Source organism: Chelonoidis abingdonii, chromosome 6 (genome assembly GCF_003597395.2).
Source record: "Chelonoidis abingdonii isolate Lonesome George chromosome 6, CheloAbing_2.0, whole genome shotgun sequence".
Classification (NCBI taxonomy): Eukaryota; Metazoa; Chordata; order Testudines; family Testudinidae; genus Chelonoidis; species Chelonoidis abingdonii.
Window position 1 is genome coordinate 137,203,464 of NC_133774.1, and position 27,989 is coordinate 137,231,452.

The following is a 27,989-nucleotide window of genomic DNA, read 5'->3' on the forward strand; positions in this document are numbered from 1 at the left end:
CCTGCTTGTTTGAACAAAACATTCTCTTCCATTATCCTGTCATCCCATCCTGATCATATGAGGAGTCGGTTGTTCCTGTACCATCTCTTAGGAATGTGTTTACACAGTTACTTGAGAGCTCTGGATGTTCTTGTACCATCCTCTCAGGAATGTGCTTACTTGGTTTTAGCTAATACCTAGTGTGTTACGATTCTGCTAAGGCCAAGCTTACTCTCATTCACAGCCTTTGGCCCATACTATTAGTTGCACTTAGGGCTCCAGCAAGGCCTACACTTATGGTTGATATCATCTAATTTGTCTGAGGACCACTGGGCGTCCAGGGATGCACTGGGTCCATCAGACTTGACTGCTGGAACTTCACCGACACTGGGGCATATGGAGACTTACACAATACTAGAGAATATAGTCCTACGTTATCCTCAGTCTCCCTGCTTCTCCAGCCTAGCCCTCTTCAGGGATATTACTACACTAGAGAAGGATGCTACTGTGGTGTTTCAGGAGCCATCCCACTTACAGCCCTTCGGCAAGAGTGCTGCAGTACAGATGACCTCGCTACTACTGGAGAAGCAATTTTCAGACTCAGCTGAGTTGGAGGTGCTAGCCACTCCAGTATCTCCAGGGAGACAGTTGAGTCCTGACAGACATTCAAGGAGTCACGCTCAGTATCCCTGCGGATATGGCTTCCTCAGGAACTGCTGGTACTGATTTCCTTAAGTACTCTACAGCTGACTGACCCCTCCTTCTGGCTTCGTTGGGGTCCACAGGCAGGCGTCCAAGTCCTTCTTAGGGATCCATCAGTATATGTGGAGGAAGACATTGATCAGGACTTGCAGGTCCTCTCCAACTCTGCTGGATGACCATAGGAAGTACCAGGAACTACTGCAAAGAGTTGCTGACGACATCCAGATCCCACTGGAGGAGGTCCAGGACCCTCAACACTGGCTCCTGGATCTCCTGAAACCAGAGGGACCGACTAAGGTGGCCCGCCCAGTTAATGAAGCCATCCTAGAACCATCCAGAGCTATATGGCATCTTATGCCCCCACACCGAAGAGAGCTGACAGAAGATATTTCATCCCCACCAAAGAAGCTGAATTTGTTCTACCACCCCAGTCCCAACTCACTGGTGGTACAGGAAGCTAAGGAAAGGGCCAGATTGCACTATCAAAGGGACGTACTGACTGACAAGGATTCAAAGAGATTGGACCTCCTGTGGAGAAAGGTCATCCTCTCTGCAGGCCTGCAATTTTGTATTGCTAACTACTAAGCTCTGTTAGTGAAATATGATTTTAATAACTGTTGATAGAATATCAGGGTTGAAAGGGACTTCAGGAGGTTATCTAGTCCAGCCCCCTGCTCAGAGCAGGACCAACCCCAACTAAATCGTTCCAGCCAGGGCTTTGTCAAGCCTGACCTTAAAAACTTCTAAGGAAGGAGATTCCACCAAGCCCCTTCAGTAGCTGAAAGCACTATCAAATCCCCCCTCATCTCTCTTCTGCATAGCTTAAACAAATCCCAGTTTCCTCACGCTCTCAGAATTCATCTCATCCAGGCCCCTGGACTCTTTCCAATTTTTCCACATCCTCCTTGTAGTGTGGGGCCCAAAACTGGACACAGTACTCCAGATGAAGCCTCACCAATGTCGAATAGAGGGGAATGATCACATCCCTCAATCTGCTGGCAATGCTTCTACAGCCCAAAATGCCATTAGCTTTCTTGGCAACAAGGGAACACTGCTAACTCATATCCAGCTTCTTGTCCACTGTAACCCCTAGGTCCTTTTCAGCAGAACTGGTGCCTAGCCATTCAGTCTCTAGTCTGTAGCAGCGCATGGGATTCTTCCGTCCTAAGTGCAGGACTTAGGACTTAGTGCAAGCCTGCAGATTTTATGGGCAGGCTTCCCATGGAGGACAGAGCCCAATTTAAGACCTTCAAAGAGGAGGGCAAGCTAGTGGCAAAAAACGCTCTCCAGGCCATAGTGGATGCAGTAGACACAGCTTGCAGAACCTCATGAGAAGGGATTCTTGGCTACAATTGTCAGGATTTCCTAGGGAGGTCCAGAACACCTGCAGGGTCTCTGCTCTGAAGAGTTGAATCATTTTAATGAAAGAACAGACGAGTTCATGTATTCAGTAAAGGACTCGAGATTGACTGGGGATTTAGACTCCAGACCCCAAGAGGAAACACCAGAGACCGTCCTGTAGACTAAGGTTAACTTACTACCAGCACTCAGCTGAGCCTCCACAAAAATGGCAGGGCATTCAGAGGCCTCGCTTCTCAGCTTCCTCTTCTGCCATGACCTCTACCCATTCCCAGGCACTTGCTAAGGGCCACTTTCAACATACTGGTCAAGACCAACCTGCCACCACTGATGCCACCCACCTCTTCTCCCGTCATTTTTGGGGGCCATCTCATGCTATTCTCTCACAGATGGAGGATGATCACAACAAGCAAGTTGGATCTTGGAGATTATTCCTCAGGGATACTCCATAGTGTTCCCCTCCTTCCCTCCTCTCACGCCCCCTTCCAGTCCCCTTTCAGAGACCACTCTCATGATTCTTCAACAGGCAGCAGAATCCCTTCTACACAGAACATGTCCTACCTCAGTATTATGAGAAGGGGTTCTACTCTGCATATTTCCTAATTCCCAAAAGAGATGGAGGATGGAGACCCATCCTGGACTTTTGGCAGCTCAACATCTTTATTCAAAAGTCAAAATTCCACATGATTACATTGGCATCAATAATTCTCTGCCTTCAGAAGGAGATGTGGTTTGCAGTTCTTGACATGAAGGATGGATGCTTCCGCATAGACAGTTACTCCTCATACAGGAGATTCCTGTGTTTTACGGTAGGCCAGGAACATTTCCAGTTTCAGATCCCCCCTTTTGGACTAGTGACAGCACCCAGAGCATTCACAAAAGTCCACTCTGTGGTGGCAGCCCAGATGAGACACCAGGGCTACACAGTTTCCCCTTATCTAGACAACTGGCTTCTGGTAGGCCGCTCCCACTAAGAGATCAGGTTGACAACAGAGTTTCTCATACAGCTACTTGCTGCCCGAGGTATTTGCATAAATAGAGAGAAGTCTGTTTTGTCACCCATAAGGATGATAAACTTTATTGGAGTGATATTGGACTCTTTCTGCAAGAGCATTGCTTCCTGGAGACAGATTTCAGATAACGAACATCCTGGTTGCATGCATTACCCACAGAGCAAGAACTACAGTGCAAAGGTGCCTTACGCTGTTAAGCCATAGGGCTGCGTGCACCTACACGATGCTGTTTGCCAGGCTTCATTTGCAATGTTTGCAGGCCTGGGTCCGCTCAATCTACCTACCGGACAAGGACCACATCAGCTGCATGGTGACCATTCCCACCAGAGTGATTGGCACCCTTGCCCGGCAGTTGAACCTGGAAAAGGTGAGGGTGGGCTTTCACTTCAGTACTCCCACCCCTAGTGCCACTATTGTGATGGACCCCTTTCTCCTGGGGTAGGGTGCTCACCTGAACAACCACAGTGCGCAAGGTCTCTGAACCCCCACAGGAGGCCAGACACATCAACATACTAGAACTGAGAGCAGTCCACCTCACATGCAATCCAATCATGTGCTCACTCCATGTCCAGGTGATGTCTGACAATGTCACCACCATGGTTTACAGAAACCAACAGGGCAGAGTGAGAGCTTGTCCCCTCTGCCTGGGAGCAGTCAGACCCTGGAATGGGTTTGTCAGGAACCACATCACCATCCAGGCGGCTTACCTCTCAGGAACCCACAACTCCCTAGCAGACAAACTAAATAGATGCTTTTCGGCAGACCATGAACAGGAGATCCACAATTTTGTCCTAAGTGAGATAACCATACAATGGGGTGCATCTCAGTGGGACCTCTTTGTGTCCCAAATGAATGGAAAATTTCCACTGTATTGTTCCAGGGTAGTAGTGGGTCGTGGTTCCCCAGGGTGAAGCCCTCCTGCTGTCATGGAAAAATTACCTCAGATAGGGTTTTTTTGCCTGTTCCTCGGCTTCCACAGGTGATATGGAAGATATGTTAGTGTATGGGGCCAGTGTCATTCTTCTAGCACCCTACTGGCTCAGGCAGTTCTGGTTCCTGGAGCTTCTGCCAATATCTGCTGCCCCCCCTCCGCCCCCCATCAAGATTAGCCCCTTCCTGAACCTCCTGACCCCGGACAAAGGAAGAATCAAGCACCCTAATCCATGGTCACTCCATCTCATGGCCTGGTGTTGGGATGGGCGTCAGAAATAGAATATTCCTGCTTGGCTCCTGTTCAGGCTATCATTACCCAAAATAGGAAGGATGTGACTAGAACTTGCTATGTGGCCAAATGGAGGCATGTCTCGGCCTGGCCTCAGTCAACATTCTCCAGCTGCTGCAAATATTCCCATCATTTTAGGTTATCACCTGTCCTTGAAGACCTCAGGTCTTGCCATTAGTTCATCACGAGCCTACCTTGCAGCGGTTAGTGTCTGCCTTCCCTCTGGTGGACAGACGTTCTATCTTCACGAATCCAACTACAGTACAATTTATGAAAGGCCTAGTCAGGTCCTTTCCACCAATGATCAAACCTGCACCTCAATGGGACCTTAATTCCATTTTGTCAACACTTACCAAACCAACCTTTGAGCCCTTGGTGACGTGTTCCATGACCCTCCTGTCCATGAAGGTTGCATTTTTAGTGGCTATCGTTTCGGCCAGAAGAGTCAGCAAGTTCAGAGCCATCACAGCAGCCCTCTGTATACAGTTTTTCCACAAGGAAAAGGTTTCCCTTAATCTACATCCCATGTTTCTACCCCAGATTGTTTCTGAATTCCACATCAAAGTATTCATTTACTTGTATTTTTTCCAAAATCCCACACTTCTGCTGAAAACAGGAGACTTCAGTCTTGATGTCTGGCATGTCCTGATACTCCATCTGCAGCAAACCAAACCAATGAGAAAGTCACCAAGTCTTTTTATCTCCATGGCAGAGAGATTGCGTGAGCAAGCCATATTCTCCCAAAGGATTTCTGAGTGGGTTTGGGGATTCATCCTAGAGTGCTACAGGTTAGCACACATCCCTCCCTCGGAGGGTGTCACAGCTCACTCCACGAGAGCCCATGCACCTTCACAGCATCTCCATATGACATCCTGTTACAAGACCTTTTCAGGGCAACCACCTGGAGATCTATCCACATGTTCGCTACATGTTACACTTTAGTTCTTGCCTCAGCTGCAAAAGCAGCTGTGGAATCAGTAGTATTGCAAGCATCTTTGCTGATGGCTTCTTTGCACCACCTACAGTCAGAGCACTGCTTGCCAATCGTCCATGTGTGGAATACACATAGGGGCCAGCACTCGAAGTAGTAGTGGTTACTTCCTGTAACTGAAAGTTGTTTGAGGTTTGTGGTCCCTATCTGTATTCCACTACCTGTCCTCTATCTCTTCTGCTCTGGATCCTGTTGTATTTATGGTAAGAGGAGGAACTGAAGAGGTGTCGTCCTGCACCTTCTGGCTCTCTGTCAGGAGCAGGAGGAGCTCTACTGCACACGTGTGGGCCAATGACACTGCTTGAAAGAATTTCCAGACTCAGACTCATGGCATGTATGCATACCCACATGTTGAATACAGACAGGATACTGGGCTAGAGGGACCATTGGTCTGACCCAGTATGGTTGTTCTTATGATGCTTTGTCCCAAAGGCTTCTGTTAGTGTCCAGTAAGAGGAACACTAAAGACCAGACTAGCAGCAATGGGAATGAGCTGCAGGAACCCAGGGCCCGAGAAAGTTGCTCCCTGAAACGGTTCCTGGCTTGATTAGAATGTGTCACGTTTCCCCCTTAAATCTCGTCTCAGTTTTATGGAAAAGCCATGCAGCTGTGGAGCGTGCCTCAGACATATGATAAAACCTTCTGTAAAGTCGAGGGAACCTGCTTACTCAAATGCCTGTGCAGCTTTCCCCTTCCTGGGGCTTGATTTCATTGACAGTAGGAGAACAAAGGTAGCCCAGACCTTCTCCCCAGGTTGGGCTGCTGGAGGATTTCTGTCTCAAACCCTGCTCAGCCCATGCCCTAGATCTTCTCATTACAGGCTCACTCCCAGCTCCTGTCTGTCTGAGCAGAGTAAGGAGCTGCCTGCTTCAGAGAGTTGGCAGAGCCTGCTCCAGCCTTTGCCAACAGTAGTAGTGTGGGGTGTTCCAGGAAAACACTGTGTGCCTGTTGCAGTCCTGTTGTTAGTGTAGATAGCACTTTACGTTGTAAACATCGAACCCTTCAGAGATTGGACTCCCTCCTGGCCATTGATACGCTCTGCTTCTTGCATTTCTCTGCTTGCACTGAGTCTTCTCTTGGGATTCAACCTCCTTTTGGGGTTGCTTTTCTTCTGGGGGTCTCTTGCACTAGCACAGCACTCTGATGTTTGACTCCATCACATTCCTTCTCCCTCTGCAGCCATTGTGGGGAGGGGGAAGTCTTACTGAACTGCAGAGACATTGAAACCATCTCTTACATTGAGTAAAACTGTTTCTTCAAAGTGAAGGTCCTGCCTCCCCTTCACGGCAGTCAAAATGAAGCCCCCGTTTCCTCAGTGGGGGTGACAGGGAGTTGGGTATTGCTGGCCTGGCCATGGCTGACCAGGATTTGAGGTGCAGAGCTCTTAGCATACTTAGAAGAAATTATTGTTGGGATTAATTTTTTAGATGCCAAGAGGGAACTTGGAGACTGTTCACCACCGAGCCCTCGTTCTGGCCCAGATTCGGAAGTGGCTGGACAGGTGAGTGTCACTAATGTGTATCAGCCTGCGTCCCCCAGGCTCTTATGGTGTGAGCAGCTGGAGAAGGGTCGCACTGTCCTGGTGGGATATTGACTGGGGCCTGCAGAATGAGGGCATTAAGCTAGAGTGAAAGGGGGACTGCTTCGGGAGAGTTCATGAAGAGTTCTGACTTAGGAAGTGGAAACAAACTAATTCTGGCAGTTGGGCCCTCCAGGTAACTGCCACCTGCAAGCAGAGGCATCTCAACATTTCTCTTATTTATGTACAGCTTGTGCTACGTGCTTTAGTCCCTGCTCCAAGGAGCTTGTTAATCCGAAGAACAGACAAGTAGGTGGAGGTTAGGGGACATGTAGGTCATCTGGATTCACTGAGCAGCACTGCAGAAGAAACTGGGAGAAGTGCCATCTCTTCCCCCCTCCATAATTATAACTCATCCTCGAGGACAAGACTATCTCATGGAATAAAACCTTGCAAAATGTCACTGTTCTAAGGGAACAGAAAAGCGCCTGAGACTAGAGCTGAATGGATAGTTGTTTTTTCAGCCATTGAACCAAAAAATCGGGGAAGAGGGGGAATGATTTTGGGTTAAACCTAGAACTGAAATTTTTCACTTTTTCCTCTCCAAAATGAAATGATTTAATTTTTTTATTATGCTTTTGGGTGTGTTTTACTTTTTTAAATTTTTTAACAACTCCTGGCCAAATTTCAATGTGAAATATAGTTTTGAGAAGTTTCACTTCAAGAAAGTCCAAACAGTTCATTGACATTTTCTGATTTATTTCATTTAGGTGTCTGAAACTGCTGGATTTGTGAAAATATTTTTTTCATCTGAAAAATGAATTGTGGGACAAATAAACTGTTCACAGAAAAAAATCTGCCCAGCTCTATCTGCGACCAATACACTGTTATCTTTAAACCCAAATGTAACTCTCTTCAAACAGGCCCACACCTGGTTAAATGCTACCCCAGTATGATGTCTGGCTGGGCCAGGACAGGAACTGGGCATGGGCACAGCCAGCTTTCTTTGCAGAGGGAAGACAGTGAAAATTAAGCCATAGAGGTTTATTTATAGTCTGGCAACTGTTCCCCTCTCTCCCTGTGTATATTAGATTGTAGTGCACACTCCTCTCTAAAAACCTGCTGTATTTGACCCATTCCAACAGGCTTATGTTTAAAGAAGCATTTGAATGTATGAGGAAGCTGAGAATCAACCTCAACCTTCTTTATGATCACAATCCCAAGGCAAGTTTGAGTCGCGCTTGTTTCCGCCCCCCTTGCATGTTTTTCTGCCTCCCAGGGAGTGTGGGATTTGCCAGAGGATGTTGTGAAGGCCAAGACTGTAACAAGGTTCAAAAAAGAACTAGATAAGTTCATGGAAGATAGGTCCATCAATGGCTACGATAGGTCCATCAAAAGCAGTGGATGTGTTATTCCTTAACTTTAGCAAACCTTTTGATACGGTCTCCCACAGTATTCTTGCCAGCAAGTTAAGGAAGTATGGTCTGGATGAATGGACTATAAGGTGGATAGAAAGCTGGCTAGATCATCGGGCTCAACGGGTAGTGATCAACGGCTCCATGTCTAGTTGGCAGCTGGTATCAAGCAGAGTGCACCAAGGGTCAGCCCTGGGGCCGGTTTTGTTCAGTATCTTCATTAATGATTTGGAGGATGGCGTGGACTGCACTCTCAGCAAGTTTGCAGAAGACGCTAAACTGGGAGGAGTGGTAGATATGCTGGAGGGTAGAGATAGGATACAGAGGGACCTAGACAAATTAGAGGATTGGGCATTGGGCTAAAAGATACCTAATGAGGTTCAGCAAGGACAAGTGCAGAGTCCTGCACTTAGGACGAAAGAATCCCATGCACTGCTACACACTAGGGACCTAATGGCTAGGCAGCAGTTCTGCAGAAAAGGACCTATGGGTTACAGTGGACGAGAAGCTGGATATGAGTCAACAGTGTGCCCTTGTTGCCAAGAAGGCTAATGGCATTTTGGGCTGTAAAAGTAGGGACATTGCCAGCAAATCAAGGGATGTAGCATTGCCCCATTCGGCATTGGTGAGGCTCATCTGGATACTGTATACTTTTGGGCCCTCACACTACAAGAATGAGTGGAAAAATTGGAAAGGTCTAGCGGAGGGGCAACAAATAATAGGCGGTGGAGCAGTGAATCATAGATTATTAGTGGAAGGGACCTCAGTAGATCATCTAGTCCAACCTCCTACTCAAAGGAGGACCAATCTCAGATCCTAAATGGTCCCCTTAAGGACTGAACTCACACCCTGGTTTAGCAGGCCAATGCTCAAACCATGAGCTATCCCCCCCTCTGACTGATATGGGAAGCTGAAGGATTGGATTGTTTAGTCGCAAAAGAGAAGAATGAAAGGGGATTTCATAGAATCATAGAATATCAGGTTGGAAGGGACTGATAGCTGCTTTCAACTACTGAAAGGGAGTTTCCAAAGAGGAGGATCTAACTGTTTCAGTGGTACCTGATGACAGAACAGGAGCAATGTCCAAGTGCAGTAGGGGAGGTTTACGTTGGATATTAGGAAAAACTTTCACTTGGAGGTGGTGAAGCACTGAATAGGTTCCCTAGGATGGTGGTGAATACTCCTTCTAGAGTTTTAAGGTCAGACTTGACAAAGCCCTGGCTGGGAGATTTAGTTGGGAATTGTCCTGGCTTGAGCAGGGGTTGGACTAGAGGTCCTGAGTCCCTTCAACCCTGACATATCTAGAATTTAGCCCAGGATGCAGGTGATGTGTCTCGCCTGTCTGCCAGAACGTGGGAATGGGCGACAGGGGATGGATCACTTGATGATTCCTTGTTCTGTTCATTCCCTGGGACACCTATCTGGCATTGGCCACTGCGGAACATAACGAACGGCCATGCTGGGTCAGACCAATGGTCCATCTAACCCAGTATTGTCTACAGACAGTGGCCAATGCCAGTGCCAAGAGGGAGTGAATCCTAACAGGCATGATCAAGTGTATCTCTCTCCTTCCATCTCATGCTCCATCTCTGACAAAGAGGCTAGAGACACCATTCTTTACCCATCCTGGCTAATAGCCATTTATGGACTTAGCCACCATGAATTTATCCAGTTCCCTTTTAAACATTGTTATAGTCTTAGGCTTCTCAACCTCCTCAGGTAAGGAGTTCCACAAGTTGACTGTGCACTGCGTGAAGAAGAGCTTCCTTTTATTTGTTTTAAACCTGCTGCCTATTAATTTCATTTGGTGACCCCTAGTTCTTGTGTTATGGGAAGACAGGATACTGGGCTAGATGGACCATTGGTCTGACACAGCATGACCATTCTTATGTAATCAGTGTTTATAAAGCTCTGTCAACACCACATCAGAATCCCACTGACCAATTAGGGGAGGAAGCTTTTCCTGGCAATGGAGGAGGCCGAAGGCAGCAATGCTGGTGGAACCTGTGCTGTTTGTATCTACTAAGGCCTTAATTCTGCAAGTGGATCCATGTGGATGGATTTTAAGCAGAGGGGCACAGATCTGAGTGACGGATACTGTTTGCATGCAAAGAACTATAGCATGTGCAAATGACAAGAGTAAGGTAACTCGGCTTTAGAGTTGGATATGCCCATGTGCAAATTTAAATGACCCTTTGAAAAGTCGCTCTGTGTGTTTTGTGTTAATGTGCCTGTAAGTAACAGCATCAGCACTGAAAGGGTTTTGTTCACTTCAGGTTTTTCTGGAAAATGTGGAAACCTTCATAAAACAAATAGATTCTGTGAACTACATCAACTTATTTTTCACTGAGTTGAAGTAAGTATTGGTCTTCTGATAAAAGAACACCTGGTAAATAAAGCCGCAGTATCATTGTTCTGGAAGCAGGAGAATGGGGGCTGGATCTCAAAGAACCAGAAGATTCAGTCTGACCAAGTGGATTGTGACTGCTTCCAACTGCCAGGCTAGCTGGCTGTGGGCCTGGTCCATCCAGGCAGAGGGATTCAGCAGGATGGACTCACTTGTGGCTATTGGTTTGATTTGGCCATCTGGGGACTTACATTTTGGCTGTAGCAGTTTGTAGTAGGGCTGTTGATTAATAAGAGTTAACTGAAGCCATTAACTCAAAAAAATTAACCATGATTCATTGCAGTTTTAAACGCACTGTTAAATAATAGAATACCAATTGAAATTTATTAAATATTTTGGATGTTCTACATTTTCATACACATTGTATTCTGTGTTGTAATTGAAATCAAAGTGTATATTATTTTTGATTACAGATATTTGCACTGTAAAAACGATAAAATAGAATTTTTCAATTCACTGCATACAAGTACTGTAGTGCAATCTCTTTATCATGAAAGTGCAACTTACAAAAACTTGTAGATTTTTTTTTATTACATAATTGCACTCAAAACCAAAACAATGTAAAACTTCAGGGCCTACGGTTCCACTCAGTCCTACTTCTTCTTCAGCCAATTGCTAAGACAAACAAGTTTGTTTACATTGACAGGAGATAATGCTACCCTCTTCTTATTTACACTGTCACCAGATACTGTGAACAGGTATTTACATGGCACATTAATAGCTGGCATCGCAAGGCATTTATATGCCAAATGTGCTAAACATTCGTATGCCCCTTCATGCGTTGGCCACCATTCCAGAAGACATATTTCCATGTTGATGACACTTGTTAAAAAAAAAAAAAAAGTGTTAATTAAATTTGTGACTGAACTCCTTGGGGAGAATTGTATGTCTCCTGCTCTGTTTTACCCACATTCTGCCATATATTTCATGTTATAGCAGTCTCAGATGATGACCCAGCACGTGCATTTTAAGAACAATTTCACTGCAGGTTTGACAAAATGCAAAGAAGGTACCAATATGAGATTTCTAAAGATAGCTACAGCGCTCGACCCAAGATTTAAGAATCTGAAGTGGCTTTCAAAATCTGAGAGGGATGAGGTGTGGAGCATGCTTTCAGAAGTCTTAAAAGAGCAACACTCTGATGCAGAAACTACAGCACCCAAACCACCAAAAAAGAAAATCAGCTTTCTGCAGGTGGCATTTGACTCAGATAATGAAAATGAACATGTGTCAGTCTGCTCTGCTTTGGCTTGTTGTCGAGCAGAACCCATCATCAGCATGGACACATGCCCCCTGGAATGGTGGTTGAGGCATGAAGGGACATGAATCTTTAGCACATCTGGCACATAAATATCTTGCGACGCCAGCTACAACAGTCCCATGACAACGCCTGCTCTCACTTTCAGGTTACATGGTAAACAAGAAGTGGGCAGCATTATCTCCTGCAAATGTAAACAAACTTGTTTGTACATAATTCTACATTTGTAAGTTCAATTTTTATGATAAACAGATTGCACTATAGTACTTGTATGAGGTGAATTGGATCACTATTTTGGGGGGTTTTTTTTACAGTGCAAATACTTGTAATCAAAAATAAACATAAAGTGAGCACTGTATACTTTATATTTTGTGTTGTCATTGAAATCAATATATTTGAATACGTAGAAAACAGCCAAAATATTTAAATAAATGGTATTCAATTATTATTTAACAGTGTGATTAATCACACTGTTTTTCATTACTTGACAGCCCTAGTTTGTATTTTTTCTGGTTTGCCGTGTGAATGTGAATGTTTGAGAAAATCTCACCAGTTGCTTCAGTAGTTGATGGCCTCTGATTTCGGGGTCTCCTGTGGGGAACTGCAGAGGGGAATAAGGAAACCCTTTTTTTCTAAGGTTTTAGATTATTGTTCAGGCTCCTGACCAAGTGATTTTTCAAAAGGCTGAGTATGATTTGCTCCCTTTGAAGTCACTGGGAGCTGCTGGTTTGCTCAGCACTTCTGAGAATCAGGCCACTTCTTTAGATGCCTAAACATAGAGTGTGGAGTCTCATTTTGAAAATCTCAGCCTTAAATCTTTGTTTGGGAACCTAAACAAACGGCTTAATTTTCAAAAGTGCCAATCATCTTCATGTCAGAAATGTCTGACCCCACCTCCTGCCTGAGGTGTTCAGTTGTTTGAGAAAAAAAAAATCACCTTGAAATGGAGTCTGCCTATTGCCCTGTATCAAGTTTTATGTTTCCCTGGGGACAGGATAAGAGAACAAACCGTGCATGATGGGTATTAATCCACTTCTTGAGCCCTTTCCAGTTGTGCCAGATGATGACAGGATAAGGAACTACATAGAAGAGAGAGTACTAGTAATCTTAAAGTGCATTTTACAGTATTGTACAGTACTCCTCATTTAACATTGTCCCGGTTAATGTTTTATTGTTACGTTGCTGATCTATTGGGGAACAAGCTCGTTTAAAGTTGCGCAATGCTCCATTATAACATCGTTTGGCAGCTGCCTGCTTTGTCCACTGCTTGCAGGATTCTCTGGAAGAGCACCCCTCCTTGTGGGGAGGCTCCCCTCAATTCTCCGTAAGATATGTGGCTCGGCTAGGCAACTGCCCAGCAGCAGTTCAGCTGTCCCTCCCTCTCTGCCCTCTGCCTTGGAGCTGCTCCAGGAGCTTCCTGCTTGGTGGGGGAGAGGGGTGCTGATATCAGGATGTCCCCCTGCTCTCGCTCCCCGACTCTGTACCCCTTCTCCACAAAGCAGAGGAGCGGGACAGGGCTCAGGGACAGAAAGTAGGGAGCTTGCTGGAAGCTGTTGCTTCCTGTCTGAACTGATCTGCTTAAAAGGGCAGTGTACTTGAAGTGGGGTCAGCGTACTTAAAGGGGCAATGCACATTGCTCTCTCTCACTTGTGCGCACCCCCCAGCACTTCGGAAAGTCAGCAGCTGTGCACGTGCTCTCAGGAGGAGGGAGTGGTGCATTCCAGCTGGATAGTGTGGGCTCAGCATTATGTTCAGTTTTTGCAGGGAAGTGTTTGCAGCTACTACCCTGCATCTATTGTGTTTCCTCCCTTCTGTCTCAAGTCCGTGCTGCTTGTAGAGTGTGAGGCTACATTAACAACAGCATATTAACCTTGAGGGCTCAGCCAAGTGCTAGTTCATCATTTAGCAGCAAGGCATTCCCTGGAAAATATCCCACCCTCTGACTTCACCACCTCAACCAAGCTTCACAGTCATTCATTGCCGTGTACAATATTAAACTGTTTATTTAAAATTGTTTAAAGCTTATACTGTATATGTATATAATATCTTTTGTCTGGTGAAAAAAATTTCCCCAAAACTTAACCCCCCCATTTACATTAATTCTTGGATTTGCTTAACATCGTTTCTCATAAAGTTGTATTTTTCAGGAACATACCTACAATGTTAAGTGAGGAGTCACTGTATATGTCTTCTTGCACGAGTATTTGTGCTGGGCTGTGACTGGGCCCCGCTGGTATTCACAGTGCATATTTCTTCATAGAGAAGAAGATTTCACAAAGACTATGTACCCATCTCCAGTTAGCAGCAACGTCCAGCTACAACAGTGTCCTAGTCAGAAAAAAGTAGACCTTATCTGTGATGCGATGAGAGCTGCCATGGAAAACATCAATCCTCAAAAGTAAGTAAAATGCCATCTGCAATTTAGAACAGAACAGTAATAGAAAGTCATTTTTTAGAGCTGGCTAAAAAGTAAGAAAAAATGTAATTTCAGAGGGTTTGACGTGAAGCCCTATTTTTCTTTTTTCTTTTTTTAAATCTGAAAATGTAAGACTCTTTTCACTTATTGACAATTAGCTTTTCATATTTAATATTTCATATTTAAAACTTTTAACAAAAAAATCAATTTTTGACAGTGGGGAAAATGTTTTGGTGAAAAATTTTACTTCAGAAAAAAGGCCATTTTTCAACAATAAACTTTGTTTTAAAAAAAAAAAAAGTTGACTAGTTTTAGTAAGTTGCTCTCGGTTCTGTCGTCCAAAGGTAAAGGCTGATGTGATGAGGAAGCTAGTTCTCTGTTTTAATTAAGGCATATCATCAGAGTTTATACATGTACTATATCCCAGGGATCATCCCAGGCAAAATGTTCCTCCTTGATATGTTCTTCACCCTTCATTCTTTTCAAATAAAAAACAAAATCCCCAAATCCCAACCCTTCCATTAAAGCAAAGACTACAGTAAAATATTCAATAATAAAACTTAAAAAATACACATGCATCCGACGAAGTGGGTATTCACCCATGAAAGCTAATGCTCCAATATGTCTGTTAGTCTATAAGGTGCCACAGGACTCTTTGCTGCTTTTAAAAAATACAGTAGAACCTCAGAGTTAAGAACAGCTTGGGAATTGAGGTAGTTTGTAACTCTGAACAAAACGTTATGGTTGTTCTTTCAGACGTTGAACATTGAATTAGTAGAGCTTTGAAACTTTATCATGCAGAAGAAGAGTGGTGCTTTTAACCATCTTACTTTAAATGAAACAAGCACAAAAACAGTTTCCTTAATGAAAAGATCTGACAAGGTTAAACTTTCCCTTTATTTTTTTAGTAGCTTGTGTTTAACATAATAATATACTGTACTTGCCTCTCTCCCCCCCTCTTCCCTTTGTCTTTGCTGCTGCCCAGCTGTGTGTTTTCTGGTTTCAAATGAGGTGTGTGGTTGACTGGTAATTCTTGTGTTCGTAACTCTGAGGTTCTACTGTAGATTGTTGATCTTCTCATTCTGATTGGTTTCTTGTTTTGTTTCTTGTTGTCTGTTTCCCTCAGATACTGTCTTTCAATACTGACATCTCATGTGAAGAAAAGCACCCCAGAACTGGAAATTGCCCTTCAAAAAGTGCACGAGCTGCGAGGTACAGTGCTCCTAGTTCAGATGGCAAGTAAAGAGCTGCACACCTGGGGAGAGTTCACAGTAGTTCTGATTATTAGCATTATTTACCCCTGGTTTTTGACTCTGAATAACAGAAATTTGTCCAGGCCTCACAAAGTTCAGTTCAGAGTCTATGAAGTTAGCTGTCACAATGAAATAGCACGGAAGAGACGGAGTCACATATGGTTACTGTTGCCTGGTGGTATGATCATTATTCTGTAGTCAGGGATTGGTTAATCATATCCGTGAATGAGTATGGGTGATTTAGCTGCCTCCTTGATCCCGGTTTTTTGCATGGGTGTTCAGTGTGTCCCTGCCTGTCGCTGGTCCCTCAGCGTGGCACACGTGATGTCATTCTGCAGTGATATAAGCAGGATGCAAGTTGTGTTATCCCTTGGTTCAGGCTAGGCCCTGAAGACTGCCATGCTGCTGTTCAGGTTACTACTTGAATAGCTGAGGCAGGCATCCCCTCTTTCAAGCACAAGACTGAACGGGATGATTTAGTTGAGGTTGGTCCTGCTTTGAGCAGGGGGTTGGACTAGATGACATCCTGAGGTCCCTTCCAACCCTGATATTCTATGATTCTATGAATCGTTAGAGCAGGGGGACTGCCAGTCTGTCTCTGAAATCAGACCGTGCTGTTTCTAGTGAGCTAAGTGAGCATGCTTTCTCGTGGTGTGCCTGGAGCTCACAGGAGCAGCCTTTGATTGGTGCAAGGTACAAGTGATTTTTGATGGCTCTGTTTCCCATGATTACAGAGACTGTTTCGCCAGCAGCTGAGGGGGTGACTGCAGAAGCAGCGTTGAAGTATCTGCTCTTTCTGGTTGACGTCAATGAACTGTATGATCACTCCCTGGGCACATACGACTTTGATTTGGTTGTCATGGTGGCAGAGAAGTCTCAGAAGGTCACTACTGTTCTTATCGCTTTCTAATTTTTAAAACAAAATTACCAAAGTTTCAAAGGTGGATCAGCTGACATGTTGTTTCTGAACCATAACTCTGTACCAGTCCAGACACCCATCTTCCAGCCCTAAAGTCCGAGCGCCCTCACAGGCCAGCCTCCCGGCTCCTGACTGTCTCCTCAGCACTGTTTGGGAAACCACCTGCTCAGGTTTGGGGAATACACCCTCCCTGGGGCAAGGGTGCTCTGTCCTTGGAGTGCAGAGTTAATGGAGTGCTGACTTTGTGCCACTAGTGAAGTCTCTGGAGGGAGGTGTAGAAATCTTGGCTCTCCACTTCTGTGCTTTTGAGATGATCAGGTACGTGGTGTACAGTGATCTCAGCTGAGTGACAGCATGTGTGCTTGTGAATTTTCCAGTTGGGTTTCGTTTACGAGACACTTTGTTTCTGAATTGGCTGGTACTTCATAGAGATCCCCAACATCAGGGAAGGAGCTGCCGCTGGCCCTCAAGTAAAAACACCCTTTATAGTGTTACGGGTTTCTTCCCAACCGTTAAGGCAGGAAACACTTTTTTAAAATGAAATGTGAGATTCTGGAATATCCACTCTCTGGCAAAAAGTCAGACGAGGCAGAGAAGGAAACAGTTTTGATGAATATTGTCAGGATGTCAAAAATTAACACAATCATAAACTGAAAATAGAGCCATCCTTTGTCTGCCCGTGACATGCTGCGGAGTTAATTTTCAAATCTCAAAGCCAGTAATGAACTAGCTAGAAGGGCCTAAAACCATAAACCAGTGGTTCGAAACCAGTGGTACATCAACTCATCTAGATATTTGCCTAGTTTTACAACAGGCTACATAAAAAGCATTAGCGAAGTCTATACAAACTAACATTTCATGCAGACAATGACTTGTTTATATTGCTCTGTATTCCGAAATGTATGTACAGTATTTATATTCCAATTGCTGTATTTTATAACGATATGGTAAAATGAGAAAGTCAGCAATTTTTCAGTACTAATGTGCTGTGACACTTTTTTGTATTTTTATGTCTGATTTTGTAAGCAAGTAGTTTTTAAGTTGAGCTGAAACTTGGGGGCATGCATGACAAATCCAACTCCTATTAAAAAAAAAATTGTAATTGTAAATATACCTATCTCATAGAACTGCAAGGGACCTTGAAAGGTCTTCAAGTCCAGCCCGCCCCCGCCTTCCCTAGCAGGACCAAGTACTGATTTTTGCCCCAGATCCCTAAGTGGCCTCCTCAAGGATTGAGCTCACAACCTTGGGTTTAGCAGGCCAATGCTCAAACCACTGAACTATCCCTCCTCCTTCCCTCCTGAAAGGAGTATAGTAGTCTGGGAAGGTTGAGAGTCACTGCCATAAACCATCCAGAGGGAGTGATATTTAGTAACTCTCAAGCTAGCAGATTTGATTGATAGTTCCAGCTTTCCTTGCTGATTATGGGCTGCAAGTTGAGGGAGATGCAGTTGCCAGGGTAATATTTGACTGAGCAGTTTGACATATAAGAAGCAATGCAGTTATCTGATGTGCCTTGCAGGACCCTAAGGAGTACCTGCCATTCTTAAACACCCTCCGGAAAATGGAAACCAACTATCAACACTACACTATTGACAAATACCTGAAAAGGTACAAGAAGGCACTCTGTCACCTCAGCAAATGTGGTAAGTGCCCTGCATGTATTGTGTCTCTGGGACATGATTCTCTGTTATAGCATTTCACCACCTTCTACAAAATAGGGTAAAAAGAAAATCAATGTCACAGGAAGCCAGTGTGGGATCCTTGTTTAGCTTTGTTGCTGTTGCGCAGATTCACTTCATTACTTGATTTTATACCTTGCTTTGGAAAGACACTTTTTATGGAGGGCTCTTTTGCTGAAGCGCAAGTTCTGTTGTAAATGTGGCTCGTAAAGGAAGCAAGTTGATCATTAGGTTCTGTTTGTTGTGGGCATGCAGAGATGGCGTTGTGTGGCTGAAATAATGGCACAGTCATTAGTTCCTGTGTCCTGAATGGCTCAGATCACCTCATTGTTGTTCAGGGTGTGGCCAGGAAACAATCCTTGCTCCTACGACAAAGCTCCTATGGGCTGTGGTGGCACCAGGCCTGCATCCCATGTCCTACAGAAGGTAAGGTGTAGCTCGGTGATACTCAGATTTCAGTGGTTCAGGAGCCAAATTAGTGATCAACACAGGAGTGTGAAGTCGTCGTGTCATTTACTGTAGTACTATAGATTCATATTTAAACAGTATGACAGAGGACATGTTTAACTTACACATACACACACACTTCTTACAGCAAAATGACTGACGAAGTATTATTTCATCAACTACAATTGGTTAATACTAGGGCGCAGTTAACTCACAAAATTAACTCAAAATATTAATCACAATTAAAAAAAATTGTGCTGTTAAACAATAGAATACCAATTGAAATGTATTAAATAGTTTGGATTTTTTCTACATTTTCTTATATACATTGTATTCTGTGTTATAATTGAAATCAAAGTGTATATTATTTTTTATTACAAATATTTGCACTGCAAAAATTATAAAAGAAATAGTATTTTTCAGTTCACCTCATAAAAGTACTAGAGTGCAAGCTCTTTGTTGTAAAAGTGCAACTTACAAATATAGATTTTTTTTTTGTTACATAATTGCACTCAAACAAAACAATGTACAGCTTCAGAGCCTACAAGTCCACTCAGTCCTATTTCTTCTTCAGCCAATCACTAAGACAAACAAGTTTGTTTACATTGACAGGAGATAATGCTGTCCTCTTATTTACAATGTCCCCAGAAAATGAGAACAGGCATTTGCATGGCATTTTTGTAACTGGCGCTGCAAGGTGTTTACGTGCCAGATATGCTAAACATTTGTATGCCCCTTCATGCTTTGGCCATCATTCCAGAGGACACGTTTCCATGCTGATGAAGCTCATTAAAACAATGTGTTAATTAAATTTGAGACTGAACATCTTGAGAGAGGATTGTATGTCCCCTGCTCTGTTTTACCCGCATTCTGCCATATATTTCATGTTATAGCAGTCTCGGATGATGACCCAGCACATGTTCATTTTAAGAACAATTTCACTGCAGATTCACAAAATGCAGAGAAGGTACCAATATGAGATTTGTAACGATAGCTACAGAACTCGACCCAAGGTTTAAGAATCTGAAGTGGCTTCCAAAATCTGAGAGGGACGAGGTGTGGAGCATGCTTTCAGAAGTCTTGAAAGAGCAACACTCCAATGCAGAAACTGCAGGGCCCGAACCTCCAAAAAAGAAAGAAAAAGATGCTAGTGGCATCTGACTCGGATAGTGAAAATGAACGTATGTCGGTCCGCACTGCTTTGGATCATTATCGAGCAGAACCCATCATCAGCATGGACACTTGTCCCCTGGAATAGTGGTTGAAGCATGAAAGGACATATGAATCTTTAGCACATCTGGCACATAAATATCTTGTGACGCTGGCTGCAACAGTGCCATGAGAATGCGTGTTCTCACTTCAAGTGATGTTGTAAACAAGAAGCAGGTAGCATTATCTCCTGCAAATTGTAACGAAACTTGTTTGGCTGGCCAAGAAGTAGGACTGAGTGGACTTGTAGGCGCTAAAGTTTTACATTGTTTTATTTTTTGAATGCAGGTTTTTTGTACAAAATTCTACATTTGTAAGTTCAACTTTCGTGATAAAGAGATTGCACTACAGTATTTGTATGAGGTTAACTGAATCACTATTTCTTTTGTTTTTTACAAGTGTTAATACTTGTAATCAAAAATAAATATAAAGTGAACACTGTGCACTTTGTATTCTGTGTTGTCATTGAAATCAGTATATTTGAATATGTAGAAAACATCCAAAATATTTAAATACATGGTATTCTATTATTGTTTAACAGTGTGATTAATCATGCAATGAATTTTTTTAATAGCTTGACAGCCCTAGTTAATACCATAGTAAAAGCATCCTGATTGGATAATAATTCAATCACAGTGTTTTAATATCATGTGCTGCAAAGAGCCCCTTGTGGCCTGCGAGCCGCAGGCTGAGTATCACTGGTGTAGTTGGTAAGTTGTGCTATGGCCCAAAGCTCAACCAGCCAGCCTTTCCTGCAGCGCAAGTGAACTGGTGAGAGTTGTGTAGCCTGCCGTGCTGTGTCTGTACCACTAGAGGACAGTCAATTGTTTCCTCAGGTACAGAGCACTTCTCTGAATTTCTCAACTTGGTGAAGGATCAGAATCTGTATAATGAAGCCCTGAAGTTGTATCCACCTGATACTCCAGAACACAAGGTGCGTGACCTGTGCTGTGAACCTAGGGAGTGGTTCTGCTGTGCTCATGGAAAGCTGGCCCCTGTTGGCTGCAAGGGGTTAATATGGAATGCTTGAAACCAGGAACTCCTGTTCTCTGCACTGCACTTCCAAACTGTTTTATTTTGTTTAATGGTGAGCAGCAGCTGTTCTTACTGCCCCTCGGTGGGTGGGGGAGGGGATGTTAATAATGAGAAGTGTCTGCAATGCTCCCCGTCCCCCTCATTTGGGGGGCTGCTGCTCAGATCCCAATCCTTTACAGCATTGCTGTTCCTGCCCCCCTATGTGTTCCCTGAGAGATCTGCCACCCACCCATTGCCCTTCTGATATCACCCTGCAGCCTGTGCAATAACTGACCTGTTATGGGCAGGAATCCTAAGCAGCAAGAGAACTGCTGCCCTGCAACCAAACCGAGGCTTTAGCCTCATGGGATCTTGCCATGGTGGGCTTCACACTGCCTGCATGACAGCTGCCCTGAGAACACCCAGCCCCAGGAGGCGCAGAGTGATATGCACATGTGCATGCCTGTGTGCTCTTGTCACGTGTGAGAGAGAGCGCGTGTGCATTCTTGTGCCCTGGGATGTTGGCCAGGGCAAGCTTTGAGCCCTGAGCCAGCTGGCTGCTGTGAGCTAAACCAGAACCAATTTCCTTGGCTTCTCTTTCTTCAGGCCTGCTGATGATTGTATTCTCACTATTTGTCTGACTCTCGCAGGCTGTCGGCAGTGCCTTTGGGGAGCACTTGAACCAGAAGCATCTGTATGAGCAGGCTGGACTGATCTTTGCCCGCTGTGGTGCATTTGAGAGAGCCCTTGATGCCTTTCTGAGCAGTGGCAGCTGGCAGCAGGCCCTCTGCATGGCCTCTCGGCTTGGTTACATGGTGGATCAGTTGGCTGGGCTTGCAAGGAACCTGGCAGGTAAGAGTCATTGGCTGCACAGAGCACAGGTGGCCATTTAGAGTCACTAGTTCAGTGTGGAACTTTCTGACACTTCACTGGGAATCTCAGATTCTTTTTGCAGCAGAAGGGTAGGTTTTTCAGAGGCCAAGATCCTCAGGGAAAAAGGGCAGAGAATAGATCTGAAATATTGCCAAGAGGTGTGCCATGCCATCTCACAGCATTCCTACCCAGGCTTGGTGTGCTTAGCTGCTGGAAAGGCATGTCATTCATTGCAGAAGCCAGGACCAGCATGGGAGGGATACCCTTGGATGCACCACTAGCCTGGAGCAAACAATCCCAGTGATCTGTCTTCTGCATCCTTCTCTGGTGGAGGTGTGTCGAACTTCTCTTCTGACACACTTTGCCAAAACCACTTAGTTTTCTCACAGTTCTGCAGCAGCGAAGCCCCATGTCTCGTCCAGGCCTAGTGAGAATGAGCAGAGCTCTTGTACGGCTCAGCGCTGTCTTCACATACAGGACTGCTTGTGAGAGAGAAGGCTGTGGAAGGAAGCGTGTTCGCTTGTTCTAGAACAGAGGTCCCCAAAGTGTGGGGCGTGTCCCCCTAGCGGGGTGCAGAAGAACACCTGGGCAGCCCCATGGAGAGGGGTGGGGAGGACAGACGGAGCTCTGGTCCTGCCCCCAGCTGCCTCCCCAGCTCCTAGCCCCACTCCCAGCCTCGGCATGACTCCACTCCCAGCCCCACACCAGCCCCCAGCCTGTGCCACTCTGTTCCTGGCCTAGAGCTGAAGCTGGGGGCAAGGTTGGGAGAGGAGCTGCACCTGGCCGCGGCCCCGGCTACCGGCCCCCACCCCAGCCATGGCCCCATCCTCGGCCCCTTACCCCTGACCATGTCCCTGCCCCCAGCTGTGGCCCTGTTCCTGGCTTGGCAGGTTGGGGGCGGAGGTGGACAGGGGTAAGGGGGGTGTGACGCTCAAAAGTTTTGGGACCACAGTTCTAGGAATTGCCCCAATAACACATCAGTGGGTCTAATGGTCCCTGTACAATCTGCTCCCCCATTCCCCACTCACAATGTGACCAAAATGACTCCTTTGCAGACCCCACCCTCCTACAGGCCTGGTAAATGTAACTGTGTGTTGTGATATAGTGGGGTTGGCCCCAGCAGGGTGGCATGGCTCTGGGGCACCTTCCTCCCTGCTGGTTTGCCGGAAGCCCTTGGCTCCTGTGTGCCTGCTCTCTCATTGGTAGTTATTCCTGTTACTTAATGCAGCTCCCTGCATAGGGAACGGGATTGTGACAGTGGCGGGCTGCTCCGTCCAGCAGACAGAGGTCTGACAGATCCAGTGGCGGGAAGTAAGACATAAATTGTGAGCCATGAGGGGAATTCACCACTGGAATAATTTTTTGTCATAGATTCAGTGCCAAACAGGACCATTGTCATCATCTAATTTGACCTCCTTACCAAGAGTGACGCTGAGTGTTCCATCACCTGCAGCTTTAAACCAAGAGCTTTTCTAAAGAGATGCTCCAGTTTAGTTGGGAGTTAATTCAGGGAAGTCCTATGGCCTGTGCTGCACAGAAGGGCAGGCGAGATGATCAAAGTGGCCCCTTCAGACTTTTAAAAATTTGACTCTTATTAGAAGCTGTGGGTTTGAAAACAGCTTTCTAAAAAGCTTAACTGGATATTGCAGCACTGGGACCCGGGGGCAGAGCAGAGGGCTGAGAGTCAGGAGACCTGGGTTCTGGTCCCTGCCCTGCCCCTGACCTGTTAGGTGAGCCTGGGAAAGTAATTTCTCATCTCTTCCATTTCCGTTCCCCCTCTTTGTGTGCAGACCGCAGGCTGCTTGTGATGCACCAGACATCATGGGGCCCCAGTGTCAGTTGGGCTCTCCTGTCATGTATATGATTATTAGTGATGAGGTTTAGATGGCGAAGCTGCTGGGGAATTTTCAGGGCACAGCTGCCTTTCCTCTCTCTCCTTTACACCCATTTTTGGTCTGAGAGATGAGCACTCATTGAACAGAGAAGGGGTGACTATCCCTGCAGACCTCATGTTGGCAGTGGGAAGGCTGGGGCAAGTTCTGCATGAGCAAGATCTTTAAGGTCTGGATCAAGTTTAAATAAAGGAAACCTCCATAGCTATTACTTACACGGACACATGTTAATTCTCTCTCTCCCCTGGGCACAGGGAAGATGGATGCAAACAGGCTTCCTTCAGCCAGCCAGAAGAATTAGTATTAGTGGGCTCATGGATGCTACAGACTGACACTGCAGGTTCATTAGCCCCAATGGTGGGCACCCTTCACTTTTAGATCAGGTCTCTTGACTGGACCCAAACTCCAACTATTCCTGAAATGCTTAATTCTGTCCTTCTTCTCTAGGAAAACTAGTTGAACAGAGGAAACATGCTGAGGCAGCCATACTCCTGGAGCAGTATGCACAGGTACCGTGCACCCTGGTGACACCTTCCCTTCTGCCTGCCCTCGTACCAGTCTCTCGACCCAGGGCTTATGTCCCCTCACTGTCATATAGACCCTCTCTGTTTGGGCATCTCTGACAAAAAGATTAACCAGCCTGGGGCTGAATAGAAGCTAAGCAGAAGCTATAGGACAGGACAACAAAGCCTGTGGTGTGCTCCCCAGTGTTTATGGGGGGACTTACTAGGGGTATGGTTGAGCTGGGTTTAATACATTTCAGTTGGCTGCCAAAAGTCCTGAAAGGAACACGTCGGTGTCTGCTGCTGCAATAGCTATTGAAGAATACTGGCACTGGATGTGTTGCAGTTTAAATCACACTTGTGCAGACACTTAAGTAGACTTGATTTTTGCCCTCTGCTGTAAGGAACTTGAAGCCAGTCTCTCTTCTCACATGCCTGTGGAGTGAGCGACTGCCCAGGAGTGATGCTAGCCCTGGCATGGCCAGGTTAGGTTTTGGGATGACAGGGGGGATAGTGGAGGAGAAAATCAACAAAACTTGGAGTTAAGATGTCCTTATGCTGAAAATATGTAGATGGCTTCAGGCAGGATTTCCTGGCACTGACTGCAGTACAGTTGTGATGGTAGCTGTGCTTGAGCGGTTGCAATCCAGGAGTCCAATGCCCCATGCCAGAGGTAACGCTTGATTGTAGGACAGTAACCACTGCGTCCTTGGTCTCCTTTCCCCAGGACTACGAAGAGGCTGTGCTCCTGCTCTTGGAAGGGAGCATCTGGGAAGAAGCCTTAAGACTAGTAAGGACATTCCAAAGTACTCCTAGAGAGTTCCTAGGGTAAGACTGTGTGTGTCTATCTCCTGAAAGAACTCTCCACTTCCTCACCTTGCTCTCTCCCCAGATTCACAAATACAGCAGACTAGACATTCTGGAGACCAACTTCAAACCTGCTATCCTAGAAGGTGAGTTTCTTATTGTGAGGAGTCCTCCATGCGGGGGGCTCTCTCCTTGTTTGGTATGGAGTCCTAGGGAATGTCATGAGACCTGGAATCAGAAGATGTTTGGAAGGTGTTTTATTGGCTCTGCCTAGTTACAAGTGGATGGCTACTTGTAACACCGACGGTGGGCAGGATTGAACCGGGGACCTCTGGAGCTAAATACATGAGCCTCTACTGCATGAGCTAAAAGCCTTTAGCTAAGGCTGTAGAGCAGACGCATTAATATCTCTCTCTAAGTGGTCTTGGTGCCACTAGATGGGACAGAACACCACGCCCAGGAGGTGTGGGGTTACATACTTCCCCTAGCTGAGGAAGTATGTCCCGAACTTCAGAGACTTCCCAGCTGAAATCCCAGATGAGCCCCCCTGTGTAACACCGACAGACCCCGTTCGTCGGTGGACGGGATTGAACCTGGGACCTCTGGAGTTAAATACATGAGCGTCTACTGCCAGAGCTAAAAGCCACATGACCACTAGCTAAGGCTGTAGCAGACTCATTAATCTCTCTCTCAGTGGTCTCGGTGCCACTAGATAGGACAAAGCACCAGCCCCAGGAGGTGTGTGGGTTACATGTTTACATCTGACTCTGCTCAGCACAGCTTAGCATGCAGCAACGTGACAAGCATTTTTGACTCAGTGTTGCCCTCCTTGAGATCAGTGGCAAAATTTGCCCAGACATCAATGCTGTGTGATGGGATTTATGTGCATGGGGAAGAGTCAAGCTGGAAAAGTAGGAGTATTGTTGGTTAGTAAAGGAAGTGCAGAGCTGTATGCAAGGAAAGTGTATGTATATGGAGCTTCTCTGTGGAGGAGTTTCAAAGTGGCTTAGCCTTCCCTCTGCTGCTTCGAGGGCTAAAGGAAGGCCGGGCTGATATTGCTGGAGAATTCTCCTTCTCTTGGTGTTGGGGCTGGGAGTTGGCTGCTCTGTTCTCCTGAACCATCTTAATGACAGGGGGGGGAACAGAAGAAGAGTCAGTACTACTGTGGCCACGAGCCTTAAAACAGGAGCCTCAAGTTATGCTTCTAAACGCCAGGCTAGGCACATGGATGCCTTTGGCACTCTGGGTTTAGCAAACTATCTTCAGGCTCCTGCTGACTTATTTTAAGCTTGGAATTTCAATCTATCCTATGTGATTCCTGAACAGTTCTGCCCCCACTGTGCTGGGCTCCTAGGCTTCAGAAAACTAACACAGCACATGTTAACAATACAAACATGTGTTGACTCTAGCACTGCTTCCAAACGGAATTGAAAGAGGGTTTAAAAGTTTAGAATGTGCTTATTTCTCTTTGGCCTGAACCTAACACCATCTGCTCTCTCTGCAGCCCAGAGAAATTATTTGATGTTTCTGGATTCTCAGAAAACAACATTCACTCGCCACAGAAAGCGCCTCCTGGTGGTTCGAGAACTGAATGAGCAAGCCCGCCAAGGGCTACTGGGTATGTTTTTGAACCAATGTAGGTGCTCTAGTGTCAATAACTAGTGATGTCTTAATGAATTCCTGAAAACACCAATGATGTGGTTTCCTCATAGGCGCATAAGAATGGCTATAGTGGGTCAGACCAATGGTCCCTCTAGCCCAGTATCCCATCTTCTGACAGTGGCCAGTGCCAGGTGCTTCAGAGGGAGTGAACAGAACACGGCAATCATCGATTCCCGGCTTCTGGCAGTCAGAGACTTAGGCACCCAGAACAAGGGGCTGTGTCCCTGTCCATCTTGGCTAATAGCCATTGATGGACTTATCTTCCATGACCTTATTTAATTCTTTTTTAACCTAGTTTTTTGGCCTTCACAACACCCCCTGGCAACGAGTTCACAGGTCAACTATGCATTGTGTGATGAAATGCTTCCTTTTGTTTTAAACCTGCTGCCTATTAATGTCATTGGGTGACTCCTGATTCTTGTGTTACCTGAAGGAGTAAATAACACTTCCTTGTTCACTTTGTCCTCATCATTCATGATTTTGTAGACCTCTATTATATCCCCCCTTAGTCATCTCTTTTCTAAGCCAAACAGTCTTCTTGTGCTCTCCTTATGCCCTAATGTCGCTGGGGTCTGCTGTAGCTTGTGAGTGGCCTTCTGGCAGGGGCAGCTCTAGGCATTTTGTCGCCCCAAGCACGGCAGGCAGGCTGCCTTCCTCCGAAGCCGCGGGACCAGCGGACCCTCCGCAGGAACGCCGCCGAAGGCAGCTTGCCTGCCACCCTCACGGCGACCAACAGAGCGCCTCCCACGGCTTGCTGCCCCAAGCCCCTGCCTTCTGGTTTTATATTTCTTATAAAAAAGATTTTTTACAAGAGTCAGAGAATTAGAATGTGACCTGTTGATTTTATTCACTTTGAAATCTTCGCATTTCCTGCTTTACAATTTAAATTTTTTCTTCTACAGAGCTGTCAGTGCGGCAGCTTTCCTGAGTTATACACTTCCACATACATGTAAAAGCCCCACAGGAAAGGTCCATAATTTCCTTTCCACGCTGGCCAGTTGGGGTTTAGTCATGATCTGGACGCACGTTGCATTGTAGAGCACCTGTTAGAGGTCAGGTTTCTGGTTCACTTCTCTTTTGCCAGTTCAGGGAAGCCCATGGTGATTATTTTAAAAGAAAGCTACTCCTCTTTCTTTGAGTCTGTGTCCCTGTGTGCACACACCTATGAACTGGAGACTGTAAAGTGGTGTCCACTGGCCTACATCTGTGGAGTGCAGCTCCTAGTGCTCCCAGATGAGGGCAGAGAAGGAAGTGTGGCCCAGCTGCCTCTTAATACCTTTTCAAAGATAGAGGCAGAGCGATTGCATGTCCATTTATTCTTCTTCGAGTGCTTGCTTATGTCGGTTCCATGTTAGGTGTGTGCGTGCGTGGCTGCCAGAGATTTTTTGCCTTAAAGAATCCGTAGGGCCAACTCTGGCGCCCCCTGGAGTCCCGCACTCGTGCTCTT

General features: G+C 45.7%; 1 protein-coding gene across 5 annotated transcripts in view; it reads left to right on the forward strand.

The window, feature by feature from the left end:
- Positions 1–27,989, forward strand: part of ELP1 (elongator acetyltransferase complex subunit 1) — a 127,267-nt gene that overhangs the window by 74,405 nt on the left and 24,873 nt on the right. For all 5 annotated transcript variants that reach the window (XR_004374475.2, XM_075067448.1, XM_032786286.2 and 2 more), the window contains 13 exons: positions 6,694–6,767; positions 7,931–8,009; positions 10,477–10,556; positions 14,126–14,263; positions 15,408–15,493; positions 16,269–16,417; positions 17,976–18,099; positions 20,628–20,725; positions 21,456–21,657; positions 24,018–24,079; positions 24,801–24,863; positions 24,966–25,026; positions 26,385–26,498. Coding sequence is in view for 4 of the 5 variants with exons in the window: in XM_075067448.1 (XP_074923549.1) it covers positions 6,694–6,767; positions 7,931–8,009; positions 10,477–10,556; positions 14,126–14,263; positions 15,408–15,493; positions 16,269–16,417; positions 17,976–18,099; positions 20,628–20,725; positions 21,456–21,657; positions 24,018–24,079; positions 24,801–24,863; positions 24,966–25,026; positions 26,385–26,498 (1,330 nt within the window). In the remaining variant the exon portion in view is untranslated. The remainder of the gene's footprint in view (positions 1–6,693; positions 6,768–7,930; positions 8,010–10,476; positions 10,557–14,125; positions 14,264–15,407; positions 15,494–16,268; positions 16,418–17,975; positions 18,100–20,627; positions 20,726–21,455; positions 21,658–24,017; positions 24,080–24,800; positions 24,864–24,965; positions 25,027–26,384; positions 26,499–27,989) is intronic.